This window comes from Manacus candei, unplaced genomic scaffold, assembly GCF_025592945.1.
Source record: "Manacus candei isolate 608988 ecotype Guabito, Panama unplaced genomic scaffold, ASM2559294v1 h1tg000050l, whole genome shotgun sequence".
NCBI classification, from domain to species: domain Eukaryota; kingdom Metazoa; phylum Chordata; class Aves; order Passeriformes; family Pipridae; genus Manacus; species Manacus candei.
Window position 1 is genome coordinate 20,420,432 of NW_026138098.1, and position 17,781 is coordinate 20,438,212.

At 45.8% G+C, this 17,781-nt stretch overlaps 1 protein-coding gene across 3 annotated transcripts; it reads left to right on the top strand.

Annotated features, from left to right (window-relative positions):
* The first annotated feature begins 6,476 nt into the window (after positions 1–6,476).
* On the top strand, positions 6,477–17,547 carry CUEDC2 (CUE domain containing 2). 3 transcript variants are annotated; one of them, XM_051800176.1, is made up of 10 exons: positions 6,477–6,547; positions 7,295–7,423; positions 10,491–10,584; positions 11,428–11,571; positions 11,890–11,951; positions 13,379–13,512; positions 14,341–14,511; positions 14,848–14,909; positions 16,590–16,650; positions 17,026–17,547. In XM_051800176.1, the coding sequence occupies exons 3-10, from the start codon at positions 10,511–10,513 to the stop codon at positions 17,170–17,172; spliced, it is 855 nt and encodes a 284-aa protein (XP_051656136.1). In that variant the 5' UTR covers positions 6,477–6,547; positions 7,295–7,423; positions 10,491–10,510; the 3' UTR covers positions 17,173–17,547. The 3 variants fall into 3 exon arrangements, with proteins under 3 accessions (XP_051656136.1, XP_051656135.1, XP_051656137.1); XM_051800175.1 differs by lacking the exon at positions 6,477–6,547 and adding an exon at positions 6,753–7,155; XM_051800177.1 differs by lacking the exon at positions 6,477–6,547 and adding an exon at positions 6,753–6,997.
* The last annotated feature ends 234 nt before the right edge of the window (positions 17,548–17,781 follow it).

Genomic DNA, 17,781 nt, shown 5'->3' on the forward strand with positions numbered 1-17,781 from the left:
ATGACAGACCTTTACAGACGTACCTGCAGAGCGACCATACCAGCAGAAATACTGTAAGAACCACGGGTCTTCAGATCATGATTAAACTCTCATGAAATCCCATCCAGTGAGCTACAACTGCCCTTTCACCTTGCTCTTCCTCCTTCCTTCTGAGCCCATCTGGCTAATAGGTCAGAAGTGGGGACACCTGTGCACAAAGCCGTTGAAGCCGGGAGATTATTTGCTAACTCTGGAGGTTCAGTTCCCATCCGAAGCACCTGCTGTTGGCCCTGACTCACGTGGGGCCTGAATGCACTACCGGTGGCCCCTGATTCACCTTTTCGCTGTTTGTTCTCCCAGCGTCATCGGAGGGGTATGCAAGGAGCTCGTCTTGTCTGCCTCCCACCCGGGGCTTTCCGGGAGCTGTCGCTCCAAGCCTTCTCCGCTTGGATGCTGCAGAGAGCAAAGCTCCTACTGCGGCCTCAGAGTGGCATCTAGTGCTCGGCTGCCGCACTGCCCCTCGCCAGCACCGCGCCGCCGTTCTCGCGGGGCACTTCACCTGCTTTCCAAACACCGGGGTCAAGGACTTGGGCAACACGGACAGGAATTGAGCTACCTCAAGGAAATGAGTGCGCTCCTCTCATAAACGGCAGGTCTAATTGATTCCACGGGAAGCAATCGGTGGCACAGTAAAATGAAAAAGGAATTAAACGTATCCTTTTGCTTACCCAGATGGTGCTGTATGAAGAGGATAATTTATACACAGCCCAAACTAGAGTATGGCAAGTTCTATTTACCCACATTCCCCCTCCACTGCACACTTGTTACAGCGGTTTTACTAATAGGCAGCTGTGGAAATCTACTTGAAATTACTAAACCTTCCTTCAAAGGCTGTGCCTGTTCTCGGGTACTGTAATGTTTGTTCACTGCTGCTCACAACAAATTTGTCTCCTAACCCTAATTCTTCAAACTCATTTTTCCTCTTGCTGTGTGTGCCAGTCAAATCTAAAATGCAGAACTCTCCAACAGCAGGACAGCAAAAGAAGACAAGGAACCGAATGTACTTCCAGGGAGTATTTTCCATATATCAGAAATAACAGCCATTAGAATCAAAAAACCCCACAAATTACCTGTAGTTCTTGAGGGAACTCCTGAAGACAGCATCCTTTTTTCTTTTTATCATTATTATTATTGTTTTTACTACATGACCAACTCAAGTATAATTTTATGGTGTATAATTTAATCAGAATGCTCTGCAGGCAGGTACATTATCCCAGCTATGTTTCCTTTTTTCAGTCTGCCTGAGATAAAGTAGTTGGATATGTTAAAGAAAAGCTACATAACTGTATAAGAAGTGTGTAGCTTTTTCATATGCTTTTCACTAGCAAATCTCCAAGTGTTTTAATAAAAAAGGTCACATGTTGCTTTCCTCACTTTGTCCATCTGTGAAATGAGGATAATACCTAAAGACAGAGGGAGGTGAGGATCAGAACCCATGTCTTGAGCTCTTTCCAGTACTGAAATAGTCAGATTTTTTTTCCCATTACATCTGAACAAAAGAAACATATCTGAACAAAAGAAATGAGAGAGAGCAGTAAGACAGAGTGTTCAAATCGTGTTCTGATCCTCTCCATATTTTAGTTCTGCTAACTGCAAAAGTCAGGCATTTATTATGTAAATTCAGAGACGTGTTCAAATATAGCTAGTTACGTAGCATAATTTTCCAGTTCTTAAAATTCCTCTAAATTAGGAAAAGCCTTCACACTTGAATTCTGGCTGAATTAGCTGCTACAAAAAATAGAAGACAAAAATTACTTTCACATATGAATGCAACAGAAGAACAGACCCTGTCAATACTTTTTTGATAATACGCATGACAAATTAACAAGCTTCCAATAAATTAAATTTCAAACAGTTTGGCCTTGGCTTGGCAAACTGTCCAATATCTACACTGGCACACAGCTGAAAAGTATTCTAGGGTCAGAAAGTTCTTGGCAGCAGGGCCTGCATTCACAGGCAAAATGCAAGAAATCACAACAGTATTAATGCCACAAATGTCAGGTTCTTCAGAACAATACCACATCCATTGGTAGCAGAGTGTTGCTCAAGGCTAGAAATAAGTGTTGAGAAAGCCCTTTATCACACTTGCAAAAAAAAAATAAAAAGTGTGAATTGTGAGAGCCATACACAATGACTAAGATCCAGCCTAAAAAACTCTAACCACGCCTATACAAGGTTCAGAAGAGCTACTAGATCTGCACCCAGGACAGCATGTCCAAATATTTTGTAGTCTGAAAGCTCCTCCTAGCTGTGAGACCATCTGACATTGTCAGCTGGGAAGTTATTTGTTACAGTACTACCAACTTTAGAGTTACTTTTTCCACTGGCTTAAGTACATCACCATCCTATATAAGAGCATCAAGGCCTTTTGCAGAACAAAAGCCTCCTCAGGGCTCCTCAGGATCATATTCTTACTGCTCCTTTAGAGCTGGCCAAATCAAAGAAGCAGCTCCAGACATCCCATCCTGTTACAGACTAGCTTTGCTCAATGTGTTGTAACCAGAAACAGAAAAAAACCTTTGTTCACCGATTATTTTGTTTTTTCACATCCTCAAAAATTCCTGTAAGTAGCACATTTATACCTTTGGGATGAGTCAGTGAACACAAATTCCTGATTCCTTTTTCAGGCTCTGCCACAGACTCATACTGACACTTTTGGAAATACATGTCATGTGCTTCAGCCTACTGTATATAAAATTATAAGACACAAATGCAAAGCACAATGAGCTCCCTGACAGAAGGATGACAGACAAATTATTCATTTACTTATTCTTCACGTACTTCACTGTTTATTTTTAGATAAATTGCTCATTTCACTGTCACACACACAAAAAAGTCTTCATACCTCTGAACATTAGAAAGCTAAATAAGTCACAATACAGGAATTAAACAGGTTCATTTGTTACACACAACCACAGAATTGTGTCTTATTTGACTACAAGACCTTTGTAACCATGATAAGATGTACATGTAACAGTAAATAAGAGGAGCCAAAGAGTGACAAAAATCCCAAGGAAATATTTACTCACGTAGAACTCTCCTGTTACCAAGGAAGAGTAAAGACAAATAGGCTCTAATAAACCTAATTGTAACCTCGAGATGCAGATTAATTTACCTTCAACGCTCTGAAATTGCAACATGAGTTTTCCCAGGAGCAACCGAAAGAAACTTCTTTTGGAATGCCAACCCAAGCACGTTGGTAACCAACCGCGCAGGACATGGAATGCGGCAACGGCGCTTCCAGAGGAACGCCTGACGTTACAAAGCTCTCCCAGCAGAGGGCACGCGGCCCCCATCCCGCTCGCTGCCCTGGGAAGCAGCACTCCTCCGAACCCCTGGGAAATTGGGAGTTGGAAAGCTGGACTCTCCTTTGGCTGCAGCAGAAAATCTGGGAGCGGTGGGCGCTTTCAAAGGGCTGTGCATAAGTTGTTTAAATTTCTGTGGAGTTCTGAGCTTGAACACTGATTTCTATTAAAAAAAAAAAAAAAAAAGAAAAAAAAAAGGACAGTGCTCAAAATACCCTTTTTCTAAATTGGGGCTCTGTAGAGGACTGAAGATAAATCACAAGTAAAATGCAGACTGATTTAGTAAAAATAAAAGCAGTACGCATAAATTAAAGATATGCACTGATATTCTAGGCTTAGCAACAGGAAAGTGTTTTGAATAGTCTCAAGGACACATATGGACGTGTGATAGGAAAATGGGAAAAAAACAGTGGGAAATAAAGCCAGAATATCAGGAAACACATCCCAGTAATGTGCTCCTCTCTTCAGATTAAGCCCCATCACTATAGCCTTTCAAAGCTAGAGTATAGAGAAATACCCATTGTAGGGAACATACCTGCATTAATCAGGGGGCAAAAACAGGTGGAAAGGGTACTTTTCCGTTCTCTCATTTCAAGTCAAATGTAAAGAGAAGCACGTGTAACAGTTAAAATTGCTCACAAACAAATATCATCCACCCACAGATTAAAATGTCACAGAACAAACTCATGTTGGGTGGCACCCCTGCCTGTGTGGGGGGGAGGGGGTTGGACCTAGATGATCTTTAAGGTCCCTTTGAACCCAAACCATTCTAGGATTACAAGTACATTATACCACAAGGAGTTAATAATAGGCTGGAGAAGGAACAATTTTCCTCTGGCTTGATTCAACACACTTGCATTATTCATCACATTTGTGAAGGAATATGAATCCCATCAAATAATTAGATGGTGTGTTAACCTTCCTGGTTTGCAGCAGCCTATGACTGACAAGTAGAAGGGTTCTCCAAGAACAATTTCCTGTGCTGTCGCTCCTTTCTGCCTGGACTCTCAATGAAGGGTGCATTTTGTGTGTTTGTATAGGGAATCCCTGTGGAGTTTTTGTTGAGCTTTAGGTCAAAACCCTCTGAATTTAACTTTAAATTGGGGACCTATTAAATGCCATATTTGTTCCGGTATCTATTACCAGTACTACAATACTGGTCCTCTTCCAGTACTGTAATTTTAAAAAAAGCCACCCTCTTACATCAGTTTCAATTAGAGTAAGGTGTGAAGGTGAAATATCAAATTGCAGCAAAGTACACTAAAAGAAGTCACTACTTACCAGTGTACTCAAAGTACACTACTAAGAAGTCTAACTAGTTATAAGAGAATTTCAATGGCATTTTAACTTACTTGGATTTTCTCAGACCTTCTGCATTGAAGCCTAGTGTGGTTTTCTCCTCCCTTAATTCCCCCCAGCACAGACTACCCTGATCATCAGCCAGGCTGATGGTCCAGTTCAAAATATTTGTAGTAGAAAAAAAACCCCAAATCAGAGGTCCTGTCTGTTGTTGTTCAGAAATTTGTGATATAAAAATCATAGGATTTGTAAGAATTTACAAATTGTCTGAACTGACAGCATCTGAGAACTCTCAAAATTTCTTATGGGCTTCAAGGTTTCCAAGCAAGTCAAGGAAACTACAAAGCAGACTGAGGCTAAATGAATCCTTAAATTCTGCTGACAAATAGGATGCAATGAACCACCAATGGAAAAAGCTGGTAGAACCTCATAACATAAATTAGTTCAGGAAGTCCTGTTCTAATTCAGTCAAGAATTGATGAGGGAATGTAGGTCAAACAAGGCAACTGCAATTGTTTGTCATAGCTTTAAAGATTGTTAAATTCTAGGGGCCTTACATGTGCTACTTCATTTTCTTCAAAACTTCCCCTTCCACTTCACTGTGATGAGCCCATCCCAGAACGCAGCTGCATTTTCAGCACGTTCATTATACAGTGGCTCATACAAGTTGAAACCCGTCCCAGAAACAGCAGGCTTGCTAGGGGATTTTCAAACTGTTTACCAAACTAAGGTAAAAACACTGATCAAAGGATAGATAATGCAGCATAGTTGATTACTTTCAGTTACTGTGTGGATAAGTGCAGCTAACAAGAGTCAAAAGCAGAAGAAATGAAAGGCAGTGAATACTTCTACAATGAAGTATATTCAGTGTCAGCATATATATGCAGTGTTAATAGAGGAACGTATGTACATTTAGAGAAATAAACAATGGAAATAAACTCTGTTCTTAATGACACTGGAGTGAGTGTGCAATGATGCTCCCTACCCAACTGGCATGACTCTGGATTTTTTTGCTGCTGCCAAAGGCAGAATCAGGCTCATTTACTTGGTATTTAGCAACACATGACTGAGGAGCGTGAGCCAGAGAAAAACTATGCCTTGCTGCTTTGGGATTTTTCTGAAGCAGCAGCTGGGATAACTGAGTTCCTTCTCCAAAGCTGCCCCGGGAAGCACTAACTGTGTGTCAGAACTAAGTAAACCGGCAATAGCTGCGACCCCGTCGCCCTGCTGCCCCTTCTCCAGATGGTGCTCGGTCACAGGTTGGACTCCGTGATCCCAGAGGTCTTTTCCAACCTAACTGATCCTGGGATTCTTGGAGAGCCTGAGGCTGCCCTAACACGCAGCAATCCTCCAGATCGCCAGAATGAAGGATCACACAGCAGCTTGTCAAGCCTGGGTGTAGCGGGGCGGCTTTTTAGTGGAAATGGAAACAGCCTGCTCGCAGCTTCCAAGCTCCGCGGGCGGCAGCTCGGGGAGCATCCCTGACAGGGCTTCGGCTTGGGAGAAGCGCCCCGAGAGGCAGTGCAGCTCGGCCAAACATTTCGAAGTGTTCTACTTTCATCAGGGAACGTGTCCCTTGCACTTGGCAGGGAGGCCAGTCCCAGCGAGCCTTTCCCGGGGCGGCTCCGCCAAGGGCCACCCCGGCGCCGGCCCCCTCAAAGGCCGCCCCGGGCCGCCCCGTCCCCTCCTGCCCGGCTCCTGCCCGGCTCCTGCCCGGCTCCTGCCCGGCTCCTGCCCGGCTCCTGCCCGGCTCCTGCCCGGCTTCTGCCCGCAGCCAAGATGGCGGCGCTGGGACCGCGTTGGTGCGCAGCCGTGGCTGGCGGCGGGCGCGGCCACGTGACGCGTTCAAGCGCGCCGCGCGAGTCCCACGCGCAGGGGAGGGCAGGGAGCGCGCGGGCCATCAGGTGACCCCCCCCGGCGGCGGCGCGCGCCCGTCACCGCCCGGGACACGGGGACCGGGACACGGACACGGCCGGGGAGCCCGGGAGGGAGTGGGGCTTAACTGCGGGGGCGGCAGCGCGGGGGGCGGCCCAGGCGGCCGGGCAGGGTGACGCGCAGCCTCCGCGGTGCGGGGATCGACCCGCGGGGCGCGGCGGTGGGGGGGGTTCGTCCGCGCACCGCGAGTATCGGGCACGCCGCGGCCTCGCTGTCCGGCCCTGCCGAGGCAATCCTCGCCCGGCCCCGGGGCTGCTCGGCCGGGGTGGCCGCTCCAGGGGCAGCAGCCGCTCGTCGCACCCCGCACGGGGCTCTTGGGGCTCTGGCCGTGGGGACCCGCCACAGCACGGACACCCAGCAGCGCTCTCTGGGCTGTCTCCTTAAAGCCTCGAGAAACAGCTCCTGCTTCGTTTGCCACGGTGATGAGGCCACCAGTGCCTTTGGATTATTCGAGTGATATGCAGGGACCGCTGCTGGCCTTGATACAAAAACTGTAGATGTTGAACATCTCGACATGTCAGTGAATTTGAAGGCTGACAAGCACACTAATCTCGCAACCCAGTTAGCCTTCCACAGGGTACATTTTATTTAAAAAAAAATAAAGCTGTACCATATGCATTAGAGGAAACGGTGACAAGTGACATAAAGATACCAGAATACAGAGTGATTCTGTTGTTCTCCCGCTCCAGCTAATTCAGCTTTCCTTTCCCATAAAGGGCTTCTTCATTCATGGCTTGGGCCAGGCACTCATAGGATGGACCATCAACTCTCCTGCAGGCACTGAAGTGACTTCACAAACACTGGCTGTGAGCGAAGGTCCTCGCACACGTGGCACGTCTTCTCAGGTAAGGGCTCCGTGTCAGCAGAGCACCCCAGTGCAGCTGTCCAGTGTAGATCTGGAGGGAGGGGAAGAGTCTGGCCACTGGCATTACTGTTACTGTAATTTACTGGGACTAAGTTCCAACTTAGTCCTTATTTTCATTTCAGAGCATTAAGCAGTTAATTGTGTTAACAAGCTCAGTGACCTCAGCCTGCTTTCCCATAGTAACCACACTGTGAAAGTCCTTTCAGAGACTTCATTAGCAAGACAAACAAAAAATGGAAGCAGTGAAATTATGTCTGTAAGGTGTTACTTAGCCTGGAAAATTTTCTTTTAGGCCAGCAAAGTTTGAGGAGGTAAATAGTTCAGTGGAGTATAGCCATGGCTGGTTCTCTGTCCTGCCAATCTGGCTTTTGAGAAATTTCCTCTGAGGCTGTATGTCACAGGCCTTATATCCCAGAGAAATGCACTTCTCCAAGCACAGACACACTGAGCAGCATAAGACATGCTTTGTGCTTTCTCAGAACCAATTTTCAGAAAGCATAGTGAACCATCCCTGTCCCATTACTTGGGCTACATGAACCTTAGCAAGGTGTTTTAATCAATCCCTCAGTCAGATCAGATTTACCTAAACTTTCTCTAACCTGCTCTGAGAAATATCCAAGGCATATAACACTCATCTCCTTCCACTTGCAGAAACCTCTAGTCACTGGTAGGCAAATTAATGATCTCATAAAAGTTGATATACATCCAAATGGCAGTTCCTCTTAGCTCAAAAACATTTTCCTAAATTGCTCTCCTCAAGTCTGTCTTGTTAATATAAAATCCAAGGCACAATCCCATCCCATCACATTGACTGTTTGAGAATCATTACTGAAGCTTGACTTAAAAGAGCTGTCCACCTGTGCCACCTGTGCACCTGTATGCAAACATTCCAGATTTTCACCCTTTTTGAGGAAAGTAGATTTGTATGAATTGTAAGCCAACTTTTCTTGAATATAGCATAAGTAGTTATTTTATATAGCAGAAAGATAATGGTACTTTTAGAGATATTATTACTACATCTGTTTTACCAAAAAAAAAACCCTACGTTTGACAGTAACATGTTAGGAAGGAGAATGCAAAGGTGATGGGGATTGCTAGGTTCTCGAGATTTGATAGTAGCTTGGGAAACTCTGTTCAGTTGCTGGTCAAAGTATCTAGCACAGAAAATGAATAACTTTCGCATTCACATTTTGAGAACTGATACCACTTTTCTCTGCCTGAGGTGAGGAAATACATATGCCACACAGTGTTACGTGGATCAAGTAAGCAGTCCTGATATTTCAAACCAAGCCTGTCTTAATGAGATGACATACAGTGCTCCACTGCTCATTCTTTAATAGTAAACCCCAGTGTTTAAAGACTGCCAGAAAAATAACAGGGATTTCCAAGACCTGAAGGTCTCCTATTCTGACAGTGCAAAACTGTGAGGCTGTAGCTGTGAACAGAGCAATAGAAGTATCATTTCTTTATTGTACACTTTTAAAAATAGATTCTGTGCAACATGTTACACAGAGCCCACATTATAACAACCAGAATTGCAGAAGGACTTTCATAGATACATTTGAATCAGCTGACAACTACTGTAGTGATCTTAAAATCCACATTGCAATTACATCTGGAAGTTTAAAACTGTGGTAACATCTTTTCAAGAGAACTGAGCTCTCAGGAGACTGATTTCTCCTGCCTTTGGTTTTTAGATCAATTTGTGTATTGTAAATCGCTCCCACACAAACTGGGCACATAGGATAAGCTCTTCTAGTGAATCTCCCCCTTAACTATTGCAGGTCACCACTAGAAAAAGTGTGGCATTTGAAGGTATAATGCATAAAGTGTTTCGGTGGCCCAAATTATGTAATTCTAAACTTGTCTGAGTGCTTGGGGTGGTTTTGTTTATATCCTGCTAGCTCTGAAAGTCTCATCTCAGGAAATGCCAAACCTTTTTTGATTCCCATAGAAATGTGGGAATTGTCTGTCAGCAGCCACATGACTGCTCCATGAGTTCTGTGTCAAACAGACCTGGTCATGTCCTAGTGTGGTTGAAATGAGGGAGCTGCACTGCTGGGAGCATGTTGACCTTTGGAAGCTCTCCGGCCAATGACCACATCAGTTTCTCTGTATGCAGGGCCGGTTCTTCCTCAGAAGAACTCAGTGCTTGTACCAGGAGTTTGTCCACCCAACAGCTTTGTAGACCCCAGTGGGAAGGAATGGTTAAGGAACAGCTTTTCTCCACCCAATTCAGTCCAGGCTCAGTACTGATAGCTGAAGGAGGGCTGTGGGCAGCCCCTTTCTGCCATGGCTTCTGTAGGAGCTGTGTGATTCTTAGAGCTCCCCTGAGTTTTGGGTTATCAAGTGCCCCTTGTTGTAGCTGCATCAACTGTAGAATGGCTCATTTACCAAGCACAACAACAGGCTCCTGTTTGGGTAGGATTCCACTGGCAGTCTGTGCCTGACCTGGAGACCTTTGATATTTTGGCTGGCAGACTAGTCATCTGTGCCCTGCTTGGTATTTCCCTGTAAAATATGCTCTAGGTTGTCCTTTCTTTAGGAGACATTACTCTTCCTCCCACTCGTTCCTGAGTCAAGTCCAAGCATTGCTGCAAATGCTTTTAGCTGGAAGGTCCACCCCTTTCTGTACTGAGAGTGCAAATCCACTACCCATTGCTTCCTCTCCGGACAACACAGTGTTCCAGCTCAGAAGGTGTCCCTGAGCCCCTGCAGCTGGACACATCTGCATTTCCAGCTTTGCTTCCCAGAGGTGACATTTTAAACGTACAGTACAGCTGCATACCTCCAGCATCAACACAATCAGAAGAGGCCCAAGATGTTGGGCTGCTTTGGGCTGGTATTTCCAGTGGATCCTCATACTGCTACTTTTTATGGATGTTTTTGCCTGCTGTTACTCAGAGACGACAAGACGTTGGAGGCGTTTGTGAATTGTTCTGATCAGAAGAGCACACTCGCCTATACCTGCATTTTGATCTTGATATTTTGATCTACTTCTTGCCTTTAAAATTACATGGAGTTTTCTTTTTCCTCCTCTTTTTTAGAGAAAAAGGTTTAGAGAGACATGGAGCTTGAAAGAATCATTCGAGACACACTGACACACTTCATCCAGTCCCACATCCCTGCAGCAGATCTCAGGTATGTTGAGACAGGCAGATCCAATAGCATTGTTCTAGCTTGAACTCTGCATTTAATTGTCCCTCTGCCCATTATATTGAACTCTGTAGCTTTCCCATACTTTTTGTTGCTTTTCTTTAAGCCAGATCCAGGATGGAGGTAATTTGCTTAGGCTCTGAGAGGAATGCTTGAACAGCTATAGTTTAGCATTGCAATCTAGCAGTGTCATTTCTTTGATGACCAAGATGATTAATTTCCTGTCCAGTAATACCCATTAGAATATGGGATTTCCTTCATTCCACAGTGCTCCCAAAGGGCTTTCCGAGCAGGATAATGCTATGTCAGGGCTCTCCTATTTTGAACTCTGCCTACATGCAGAGATACAGCTGCCTTGAGGCTGGAACACAGCAGCTGGTTTTGCAGCTGGTGCCAGTAGTGACACAAGTGTGGAGAGCAGCAAGCAGAGAACACTGCATCCCACAGAGGGTGCAGCTTGACAGCATATGATGACCTCACCTGAAACGCCAGTCAGCATAGTCAGTCAGTCAAGGGTTTGAGCACTTGGAATATTTTGGTTAGCTCAGCTGAAGCACCTACAGGAGCCTCTGGGCACACTGGGTCTTTCATTCAGTGCCCAGGAGGCAGAACTGCATGCAGTATTTTATCTGTTAATGCTTCCCACTCAATGACTGGCCACCTGCTACCTGGCTTTACTAGTGATATATGCCCATAAGATACACTCCACATAGGTCCTTCTGCTGCCATATTAAACAGACAGGAGGTTAGGGGGAATGGGGATGTTGAGAGAAGAAAAACTGGGCCTGTTGACACTGCTGCCACGTCTTGTCTTCTCTCTGTCTCCAGTGGGATGGATGATGTTTTCTTCTCTTATATCACGGGTGTCCTGGAGGAGCTGGGCTCACCAGAGTCCTCTGAGGAGAATTTTGACATGGACACCTTTGTGGAAATGATGGAGGCATATATCCCTGGATTTGCAGAAATCCACAGGTATGTAACTGTTGCTGCTTTTTATGTGCATGTCACACACTGAGGGCCTGGACCCAGGCCCCTCAGTACCATAAATTCTTTTGTTATACCCAGTCGAAGATGTATTAGTACCAAACCTGTGCAATTAAGTCAGTCTTTGCCTGAATACACAGATGCTAACCCCAGTATAGTTTGCAAGTAGGTCCTTGGCCATCTGAAATACCAGTTGATTTTATTGGGCTTCCCATCAAGCCTTGTCTTTCTATAAAAAGGTCGCCAAGGAGGATTGGCTAGTGCTTTTGTTTCTCACACTAATAATATAGCTTCTGTCTCTTGCAGTGGGGATGTTTGTGAAATGATGTTCTCCCTCTCAGAAAGGCTTGGTGAAGCTCGCAACAAAGGTGAGTTACACAAACTATTTCAGCACAAGAAGGTATATTCTGTACATGTTTTCAGTCTTCATATTTGGAGTTGAGCAATGTCACAGGATAAAATACAATCTTATTTGCCACAGTTAAGATCTCATAAGGTAGCCTGAATTGATTGACGGGGTTTTTTTTCAATGTTCAGTGAGGTTTTTGATGTCAACACATGGGAGGTTGGAGTCATACGGAATACTGTCCAAGACATACTGGAGTGAAAAACACATGATCAGTTCTCCAAATACCTCTGTTGAGATCAAATCCAGAGTAACAAGGAAGAAATAGCAGACACAGGGCTGCTTGTTGAAATTATGCTGTAGGTTAACTCTGAAAGTGAGGATTTTTGCCTGCCTCTGATACCCATCTGCCTAAGTGGCACTACCACTGAGCAGCCTTTATCAGGTGCATCATCAGAAAAAGTATCCAGCTGAATACATGTATCACATCTAGACTTAGGATCCTCAAAGCTCACTTCCCATTCATCCATGGACCCTGGCACAGATGCAATATGAATGATGTGCTCTGTTCTGCACAAGACTACACTATGCCAATGACCCTTTCTAACCTCAGCATTCACAGATCAGCTGGACTGCTCTATCAGGTGCTTCCCACTAAAGAACAGACAGGTTGAAGTGCCTGGATATTAAGCCTTCCAGGACATACAAGTCTGGGTTTTGCTTGTCTAGTAACATCTTTGCTGTCTTGCCAGAAGGGTACACAGTGTAGAACAGACAGTCCTGTCTTTTATCTTACTTGCTGCTTTCTTGAACTTGGCAAAATCTACTGTTCTGCTCTGGTATTCTGCATCCTACCCTTTGAGGATCCTGATGTAGCCAGAGCATGGAAGGAAAGCACCATTCCAGTCTTAGGTAGGACAGAGAAAACGTGAAATGATTCTTCTTGCAGTGACAAAAAAACAGCCTGTAAAAAAGAGATGCATCAGAGTAACCTGATCACAGGATCTGCTGGCTTGCATGCAGTCTGGGGACTACCACAGTGTATTCCCAAATTTAAAATAAAAACCACACCTTATTTCAAAGATAGAGCAAAAAGCAGGGAATTCTTAAAAAATGTAAGAAAAATACCTTAAGTATCCACAACCAAAGCACTAGAGAACCAAGAATGGAAAGGTAGAATTGAATTTGCAAGCAGCCCATGCCCTCTACAGCCTGGAAATGCAGAAGTCGGGCACTCCAGCATGTGCTAGCACTGCCTTCCTGCAGGTCAGTGGGAGCAGAGCTGCAACTGTCCTCGCTGAGGGCAGAAGGAACAGTAGTGCTTCCAAGTCTTGTCATGTAAGAGATTTGCTTTGGCACATGATGCACTAGCAATCTAATGCCAACAGAAAGCACAAAGCTCTAACCTTAGTGGGACTGTTCCTCAGGAGATATCAATGTGTCTTTAAGAAAAACCTGGCCAAAAGGCTGTGGAAAGCAGGAGTGAAGCACCCTCTGAAGACCTCACCAAGGGCCAGGAGCCTGGAGCTGGAGCCTGCAACGGGGAAAGGCTGTGCACTGTAACAGACGGAGCCAGGGCCCAGGTATGAGTACCCTGCAGAGGAGCAGGAACACTGGGGACAGTCACAGAGCACTAGGCTACCAGCACCACCTGAGGGCATTTTCCAGCTCTGCAAGGAACCACAGCATAGGCGGTGACCAGGCATCACCATGTCTGTGATCTCCTGATTGTATGGCCTGAACAAGACTGTGTCAGAAAATTATGTGCTGACAGAAGACTATGAGCCAATGCTCTGGCTCATCCTTTCCAGCAGCTGGAAAGGATGAGCCAGAGCAGTGGCACTGAGAGCCTGTCCCAGTGCCCTCAGAGATCCCACAGCACTACAGCACCTGGCATAATCTCCCACCTTCCTCCCCTATGCTCTGTTTGCTCTTTCTCCAGTACTGATCTATTCCTGCTCTGCAGCATTCTGTATCCACAACTTTCTAGAAAGTGCTGCTATGGCGATTCCTTCTGCTGTAGCCTCAGGTCAGTGTTTAGCAGCTGCTTCCTTTTCTGATCAAAGCGCACACAACTTCACAAGGTGTGCACGACTTCAGGCATTTGCACCACAGTGTCCAGAAAGCTCGCTCCTAAGGAGACACATAGCATGGCCACACAGATGAGTCAGTTCACATCAGCCCTACTTGAAAGTAAGTTGAAACAGAGGGAGGAGATTAAGGAAGAGTAATGGTTTGTCTCTCCAAGGATACATTTCCCTGTTAGCTTCAGGAATGGGATTTAGCGACATTTGTAAGGAGAGAGAGCCTTCAGCGAAAGGCAGGCTGAATTTCCTGACAATGAAAAACCAGAGGCCCTAGCCCTCTCCTCACTGCATCCTCAACTTACCGCTGTCTCTTACTCCAACTAGGAAGACGATGACTTGAAGGATGGGTTGGAGCTGCTACTGGAGATGTTCCCAGCCTGTACCGTGAGCCAGGCAGAGAAGGCTCTTGCCATGGCCTTGGGGAACTTGGAGGAGGCAGTGCAGTTAATTGTGGAGGAGAAGGTGGAAATTGGCCCATCAGGTGTGAGTGTGAAGGTACTGTACTCTGACCTGGGTGGCAGTGGGCCAAGGAGCAGAGCAGAGCTCAGGGACACACAGGCATCCATCATAGCTGTCTCCCACAAGCAGGAGCTTTGACTGCACAATGAGCCAGGAGGATCACCCAGAATAACAGCCCCTCTCCCTCCCTTGGCTCTCTTAGTATTAGGCCGTGCCCACAACCAAGCTAGCAGCCCAGTGGAGGTGTGGCTGGCACTGCTTTCTCACAGAGGCTGGGGTGCTCCACCAGCAGCTGGACTCAGCAAGCTAGCAGGGGGAAACTATATGTTCCATGTGTTGTGCTGTTCATACACCCACCTTGTCTCCTCCCAGGAACTGGCACGGCCCCGCAGAACACCCAACCACGAGGAACTAAAACAGGTTATCCTACAGAAGTAAGTACCCAACAGCAAAGAACCCCTCATTTTGCTCTCAGTAAAGGAGGAGGTGGCAGTTTGGGGAACAATGTGGTCTATAAAGAACTTAGGCTGCAAGATGCTTAGAAGGAGGCTGTGAAACTGATTTGGGTATAGCTGAACACATCTAAACACAAATACAATCATCATCTGGAGGGGAAAAAAAAACAACAACCAACAACTACAAAAAACCCAAACCAACCAAACAAACAAAAAACCAAAACAAACAGATTTGGTATTTTTAGAGTTCTAGCACAGAAACAGATTACCTGTACCAGCTGGGTCACAACACTAGCTGTGTTTGAGGTTTCAGCCTCCTGCAGATATAGTGTAAATCACAGTACTGTTGGTTGAGGTCCTGGTTAAAGTTTCAAGGCACAAACATCATGCTGCAGCTCAGGTAACAAACACATGGTGATTTGTAAAACTACAGCGTTTGTAGAACTCATTCATACCTCTGTCCTTGGAGACAGTCCAAACAAGGCTAAAGATATCTTTAAGAGGCTGTCTGTACAACAACACTGAGAAGATTAAATCTCAGTTGCTGAAGGTGAAAATTCAGTGCATTTAAAGAAACCTCTCTGAAGTCCCCCTGTAGGCTTCTTGGGAATGAAAGTATCTATAGATTGGTTTACCTATATTTATTTCTAAAAGCATTTAATTCTCAGTAAGAGAACCCACACTGTGGTTTCATCGATCTGCTTTAAGATCTCAGCTTTCATGAGCAGGCAGCTTCCACACATCTATCCAGCCACATTTTTTCCACCACTTTACATTCTCCCCAGTGACAGAATAACCAATTGGTGGGCTAGGAAAGATAACACAAGGCAGAACAGCATCCAGGCAGAAGTAGTAATCTCTGTCCTTGCCCACCTCCTGTCCAGGCTCATGTCAGTGACAGGCAAGGGAACAAAAAAGCACCAGCTCCTTGTTATGTTTCTGAGAACTTCAGTTTAATGACATTTTGGCAACATCCTGTACTTTAAACATCACTCAAGCACAGGTACAGAGAGCAGATTGCCGTAGCTGAAGATACACATGAGCAACTATATTAACTACTGAGGGAGCAGTCACGGTCAGCTGTGCTAAACCAGCACCAAAATCTCAGAGTAGCAACTCAGCAGTACAGCAAGCAAATGCTTGGACCCTGATGTTTCAGTCACATAGGAAATGAGGTGATACTTTTATGAAGTTGCTTCCAGCACAGGCCTGTTTCATAGTCAAGTAGGAGATGGAGTGTGAAAGAAACACCATCGTTCAGAGCAGAAGCAGACAGATTGGTCCTCTAATCTCACCTGTCTCCTCTGGCTGCCATCACTTGGACTGAGAAGGAGCAAAGCTGCCCCAATGGGAGAGCACACCTAACCTCAGCACCTCTCTCAGTTCTGCAGTGGCTATCAGCATTCTCAGCCACCTGAGTTTTCAATACCTTTCACATATAGCCAAGGATGCTACTCCAGGAGAATCCTGCTGGATTCTCACCAGAAGGATGACACTTCTGCCCATTTCATCCACTTGGGAACATCAAGTGCTCTTTGCTGCAATCTAGTCACATAGGACGCATTGCACAGCCACAGACCATCCAGGGGAGAAGGGATATAGGCTGTGAGTAGCCCCAGGCAACATAGCAGTGTTTACTAAATGCTTCTTGTGTTTCAGATACATGATGGTGGATAGTGCAGATGATCAGAAAACACATCGGCCAGCTCCACCCAAAGAGGTAAGCAGAGCAGTCCCAACTCACCAGCAGTTTGAATGTCCTTTGTTACAAGGTTTAAAAAAATCAGGGTGAAAGTCCAAAAAGCAAGAGGGCAGCCAAAGGCAGGACCATTCACAGAACCCCTTACTCAAAGAGAGAAGATTAGCTTAGCTCAGGTGCTGCAGGGTCTGTCAGTTCCTACCATTCCTGACTACCGTGGCTCTTGCTCCCCCCATCAGACAACATCCTTTCCAATTTTGGCCAAGATTCCCAGCACAGATGATGGTAAAGCAGCCCACCCACCTCCCAGAGTGCAGTTCTACTTCTGCTTGCCCCCTGCCTTTCTCAAGCAGTGTGGCTGTCCATCCACTTGGTGTTAATGTCTTTCCTCGCCAGGCTCCCAAGAAGTTGATCCGCTACATCGATAACCAGGTGGTGAGTACAAAAGGAGAGAGGTACAAAGACATCAAGAAGCCTGAGAGTGAAGAGATGAAAAGAACCTATATCAGCCTAAAACCAGCCAGGAAGTACAAGTTCCACTGACAGCCAGGTTCTCCTGCTCTTCAGCCTTCCACCTCACTGGCCAGGCATGGCAGGATGGACTGTGGTGCTAGGAATGAGGGACTCCTCCACCTGCCACTAACTTGAACTAACCTGGGAGCCAGGACACTGTTCTCAGCTTCCTCAACTAACCTAGTTGACAAGGAGGAGACTTCTCTCCTTGGGTAGCTATCCCTCTGCCCCCAGGGGCACACTGCAGTGACTCTCTGGGGCCTGGGCATTCTCTGCTCTATATTGCATGGGACATTTTTAGATCTGAGATGTGGCTTGTGCTTTTGCAGCAACCTTTTTAACAAGTCTCTGTGCACTGTTGCTTTGAGTGCCAGTATTAATAAAGATGATGTGAGTTGGTGTGTAGTTCTGCCAGAGCATGCATATGCTTTACAGACACTATCTCCAATCCCTCCTAGGGCCAAAGATAGAATCAGGGTCATCCTCTCTTCCCCTCATTACTCTCACCACAAGATGTGGCTGCTGTTTGATTAACTGCCTAGCGGATAACAAGGGCTGAGGCTGAACTCCAGAGCTAGACTCTCCCTGCCAACATAACCTGCAGCTCTCCACAAACTTCAGCTTACAGTAGAGCCAGTG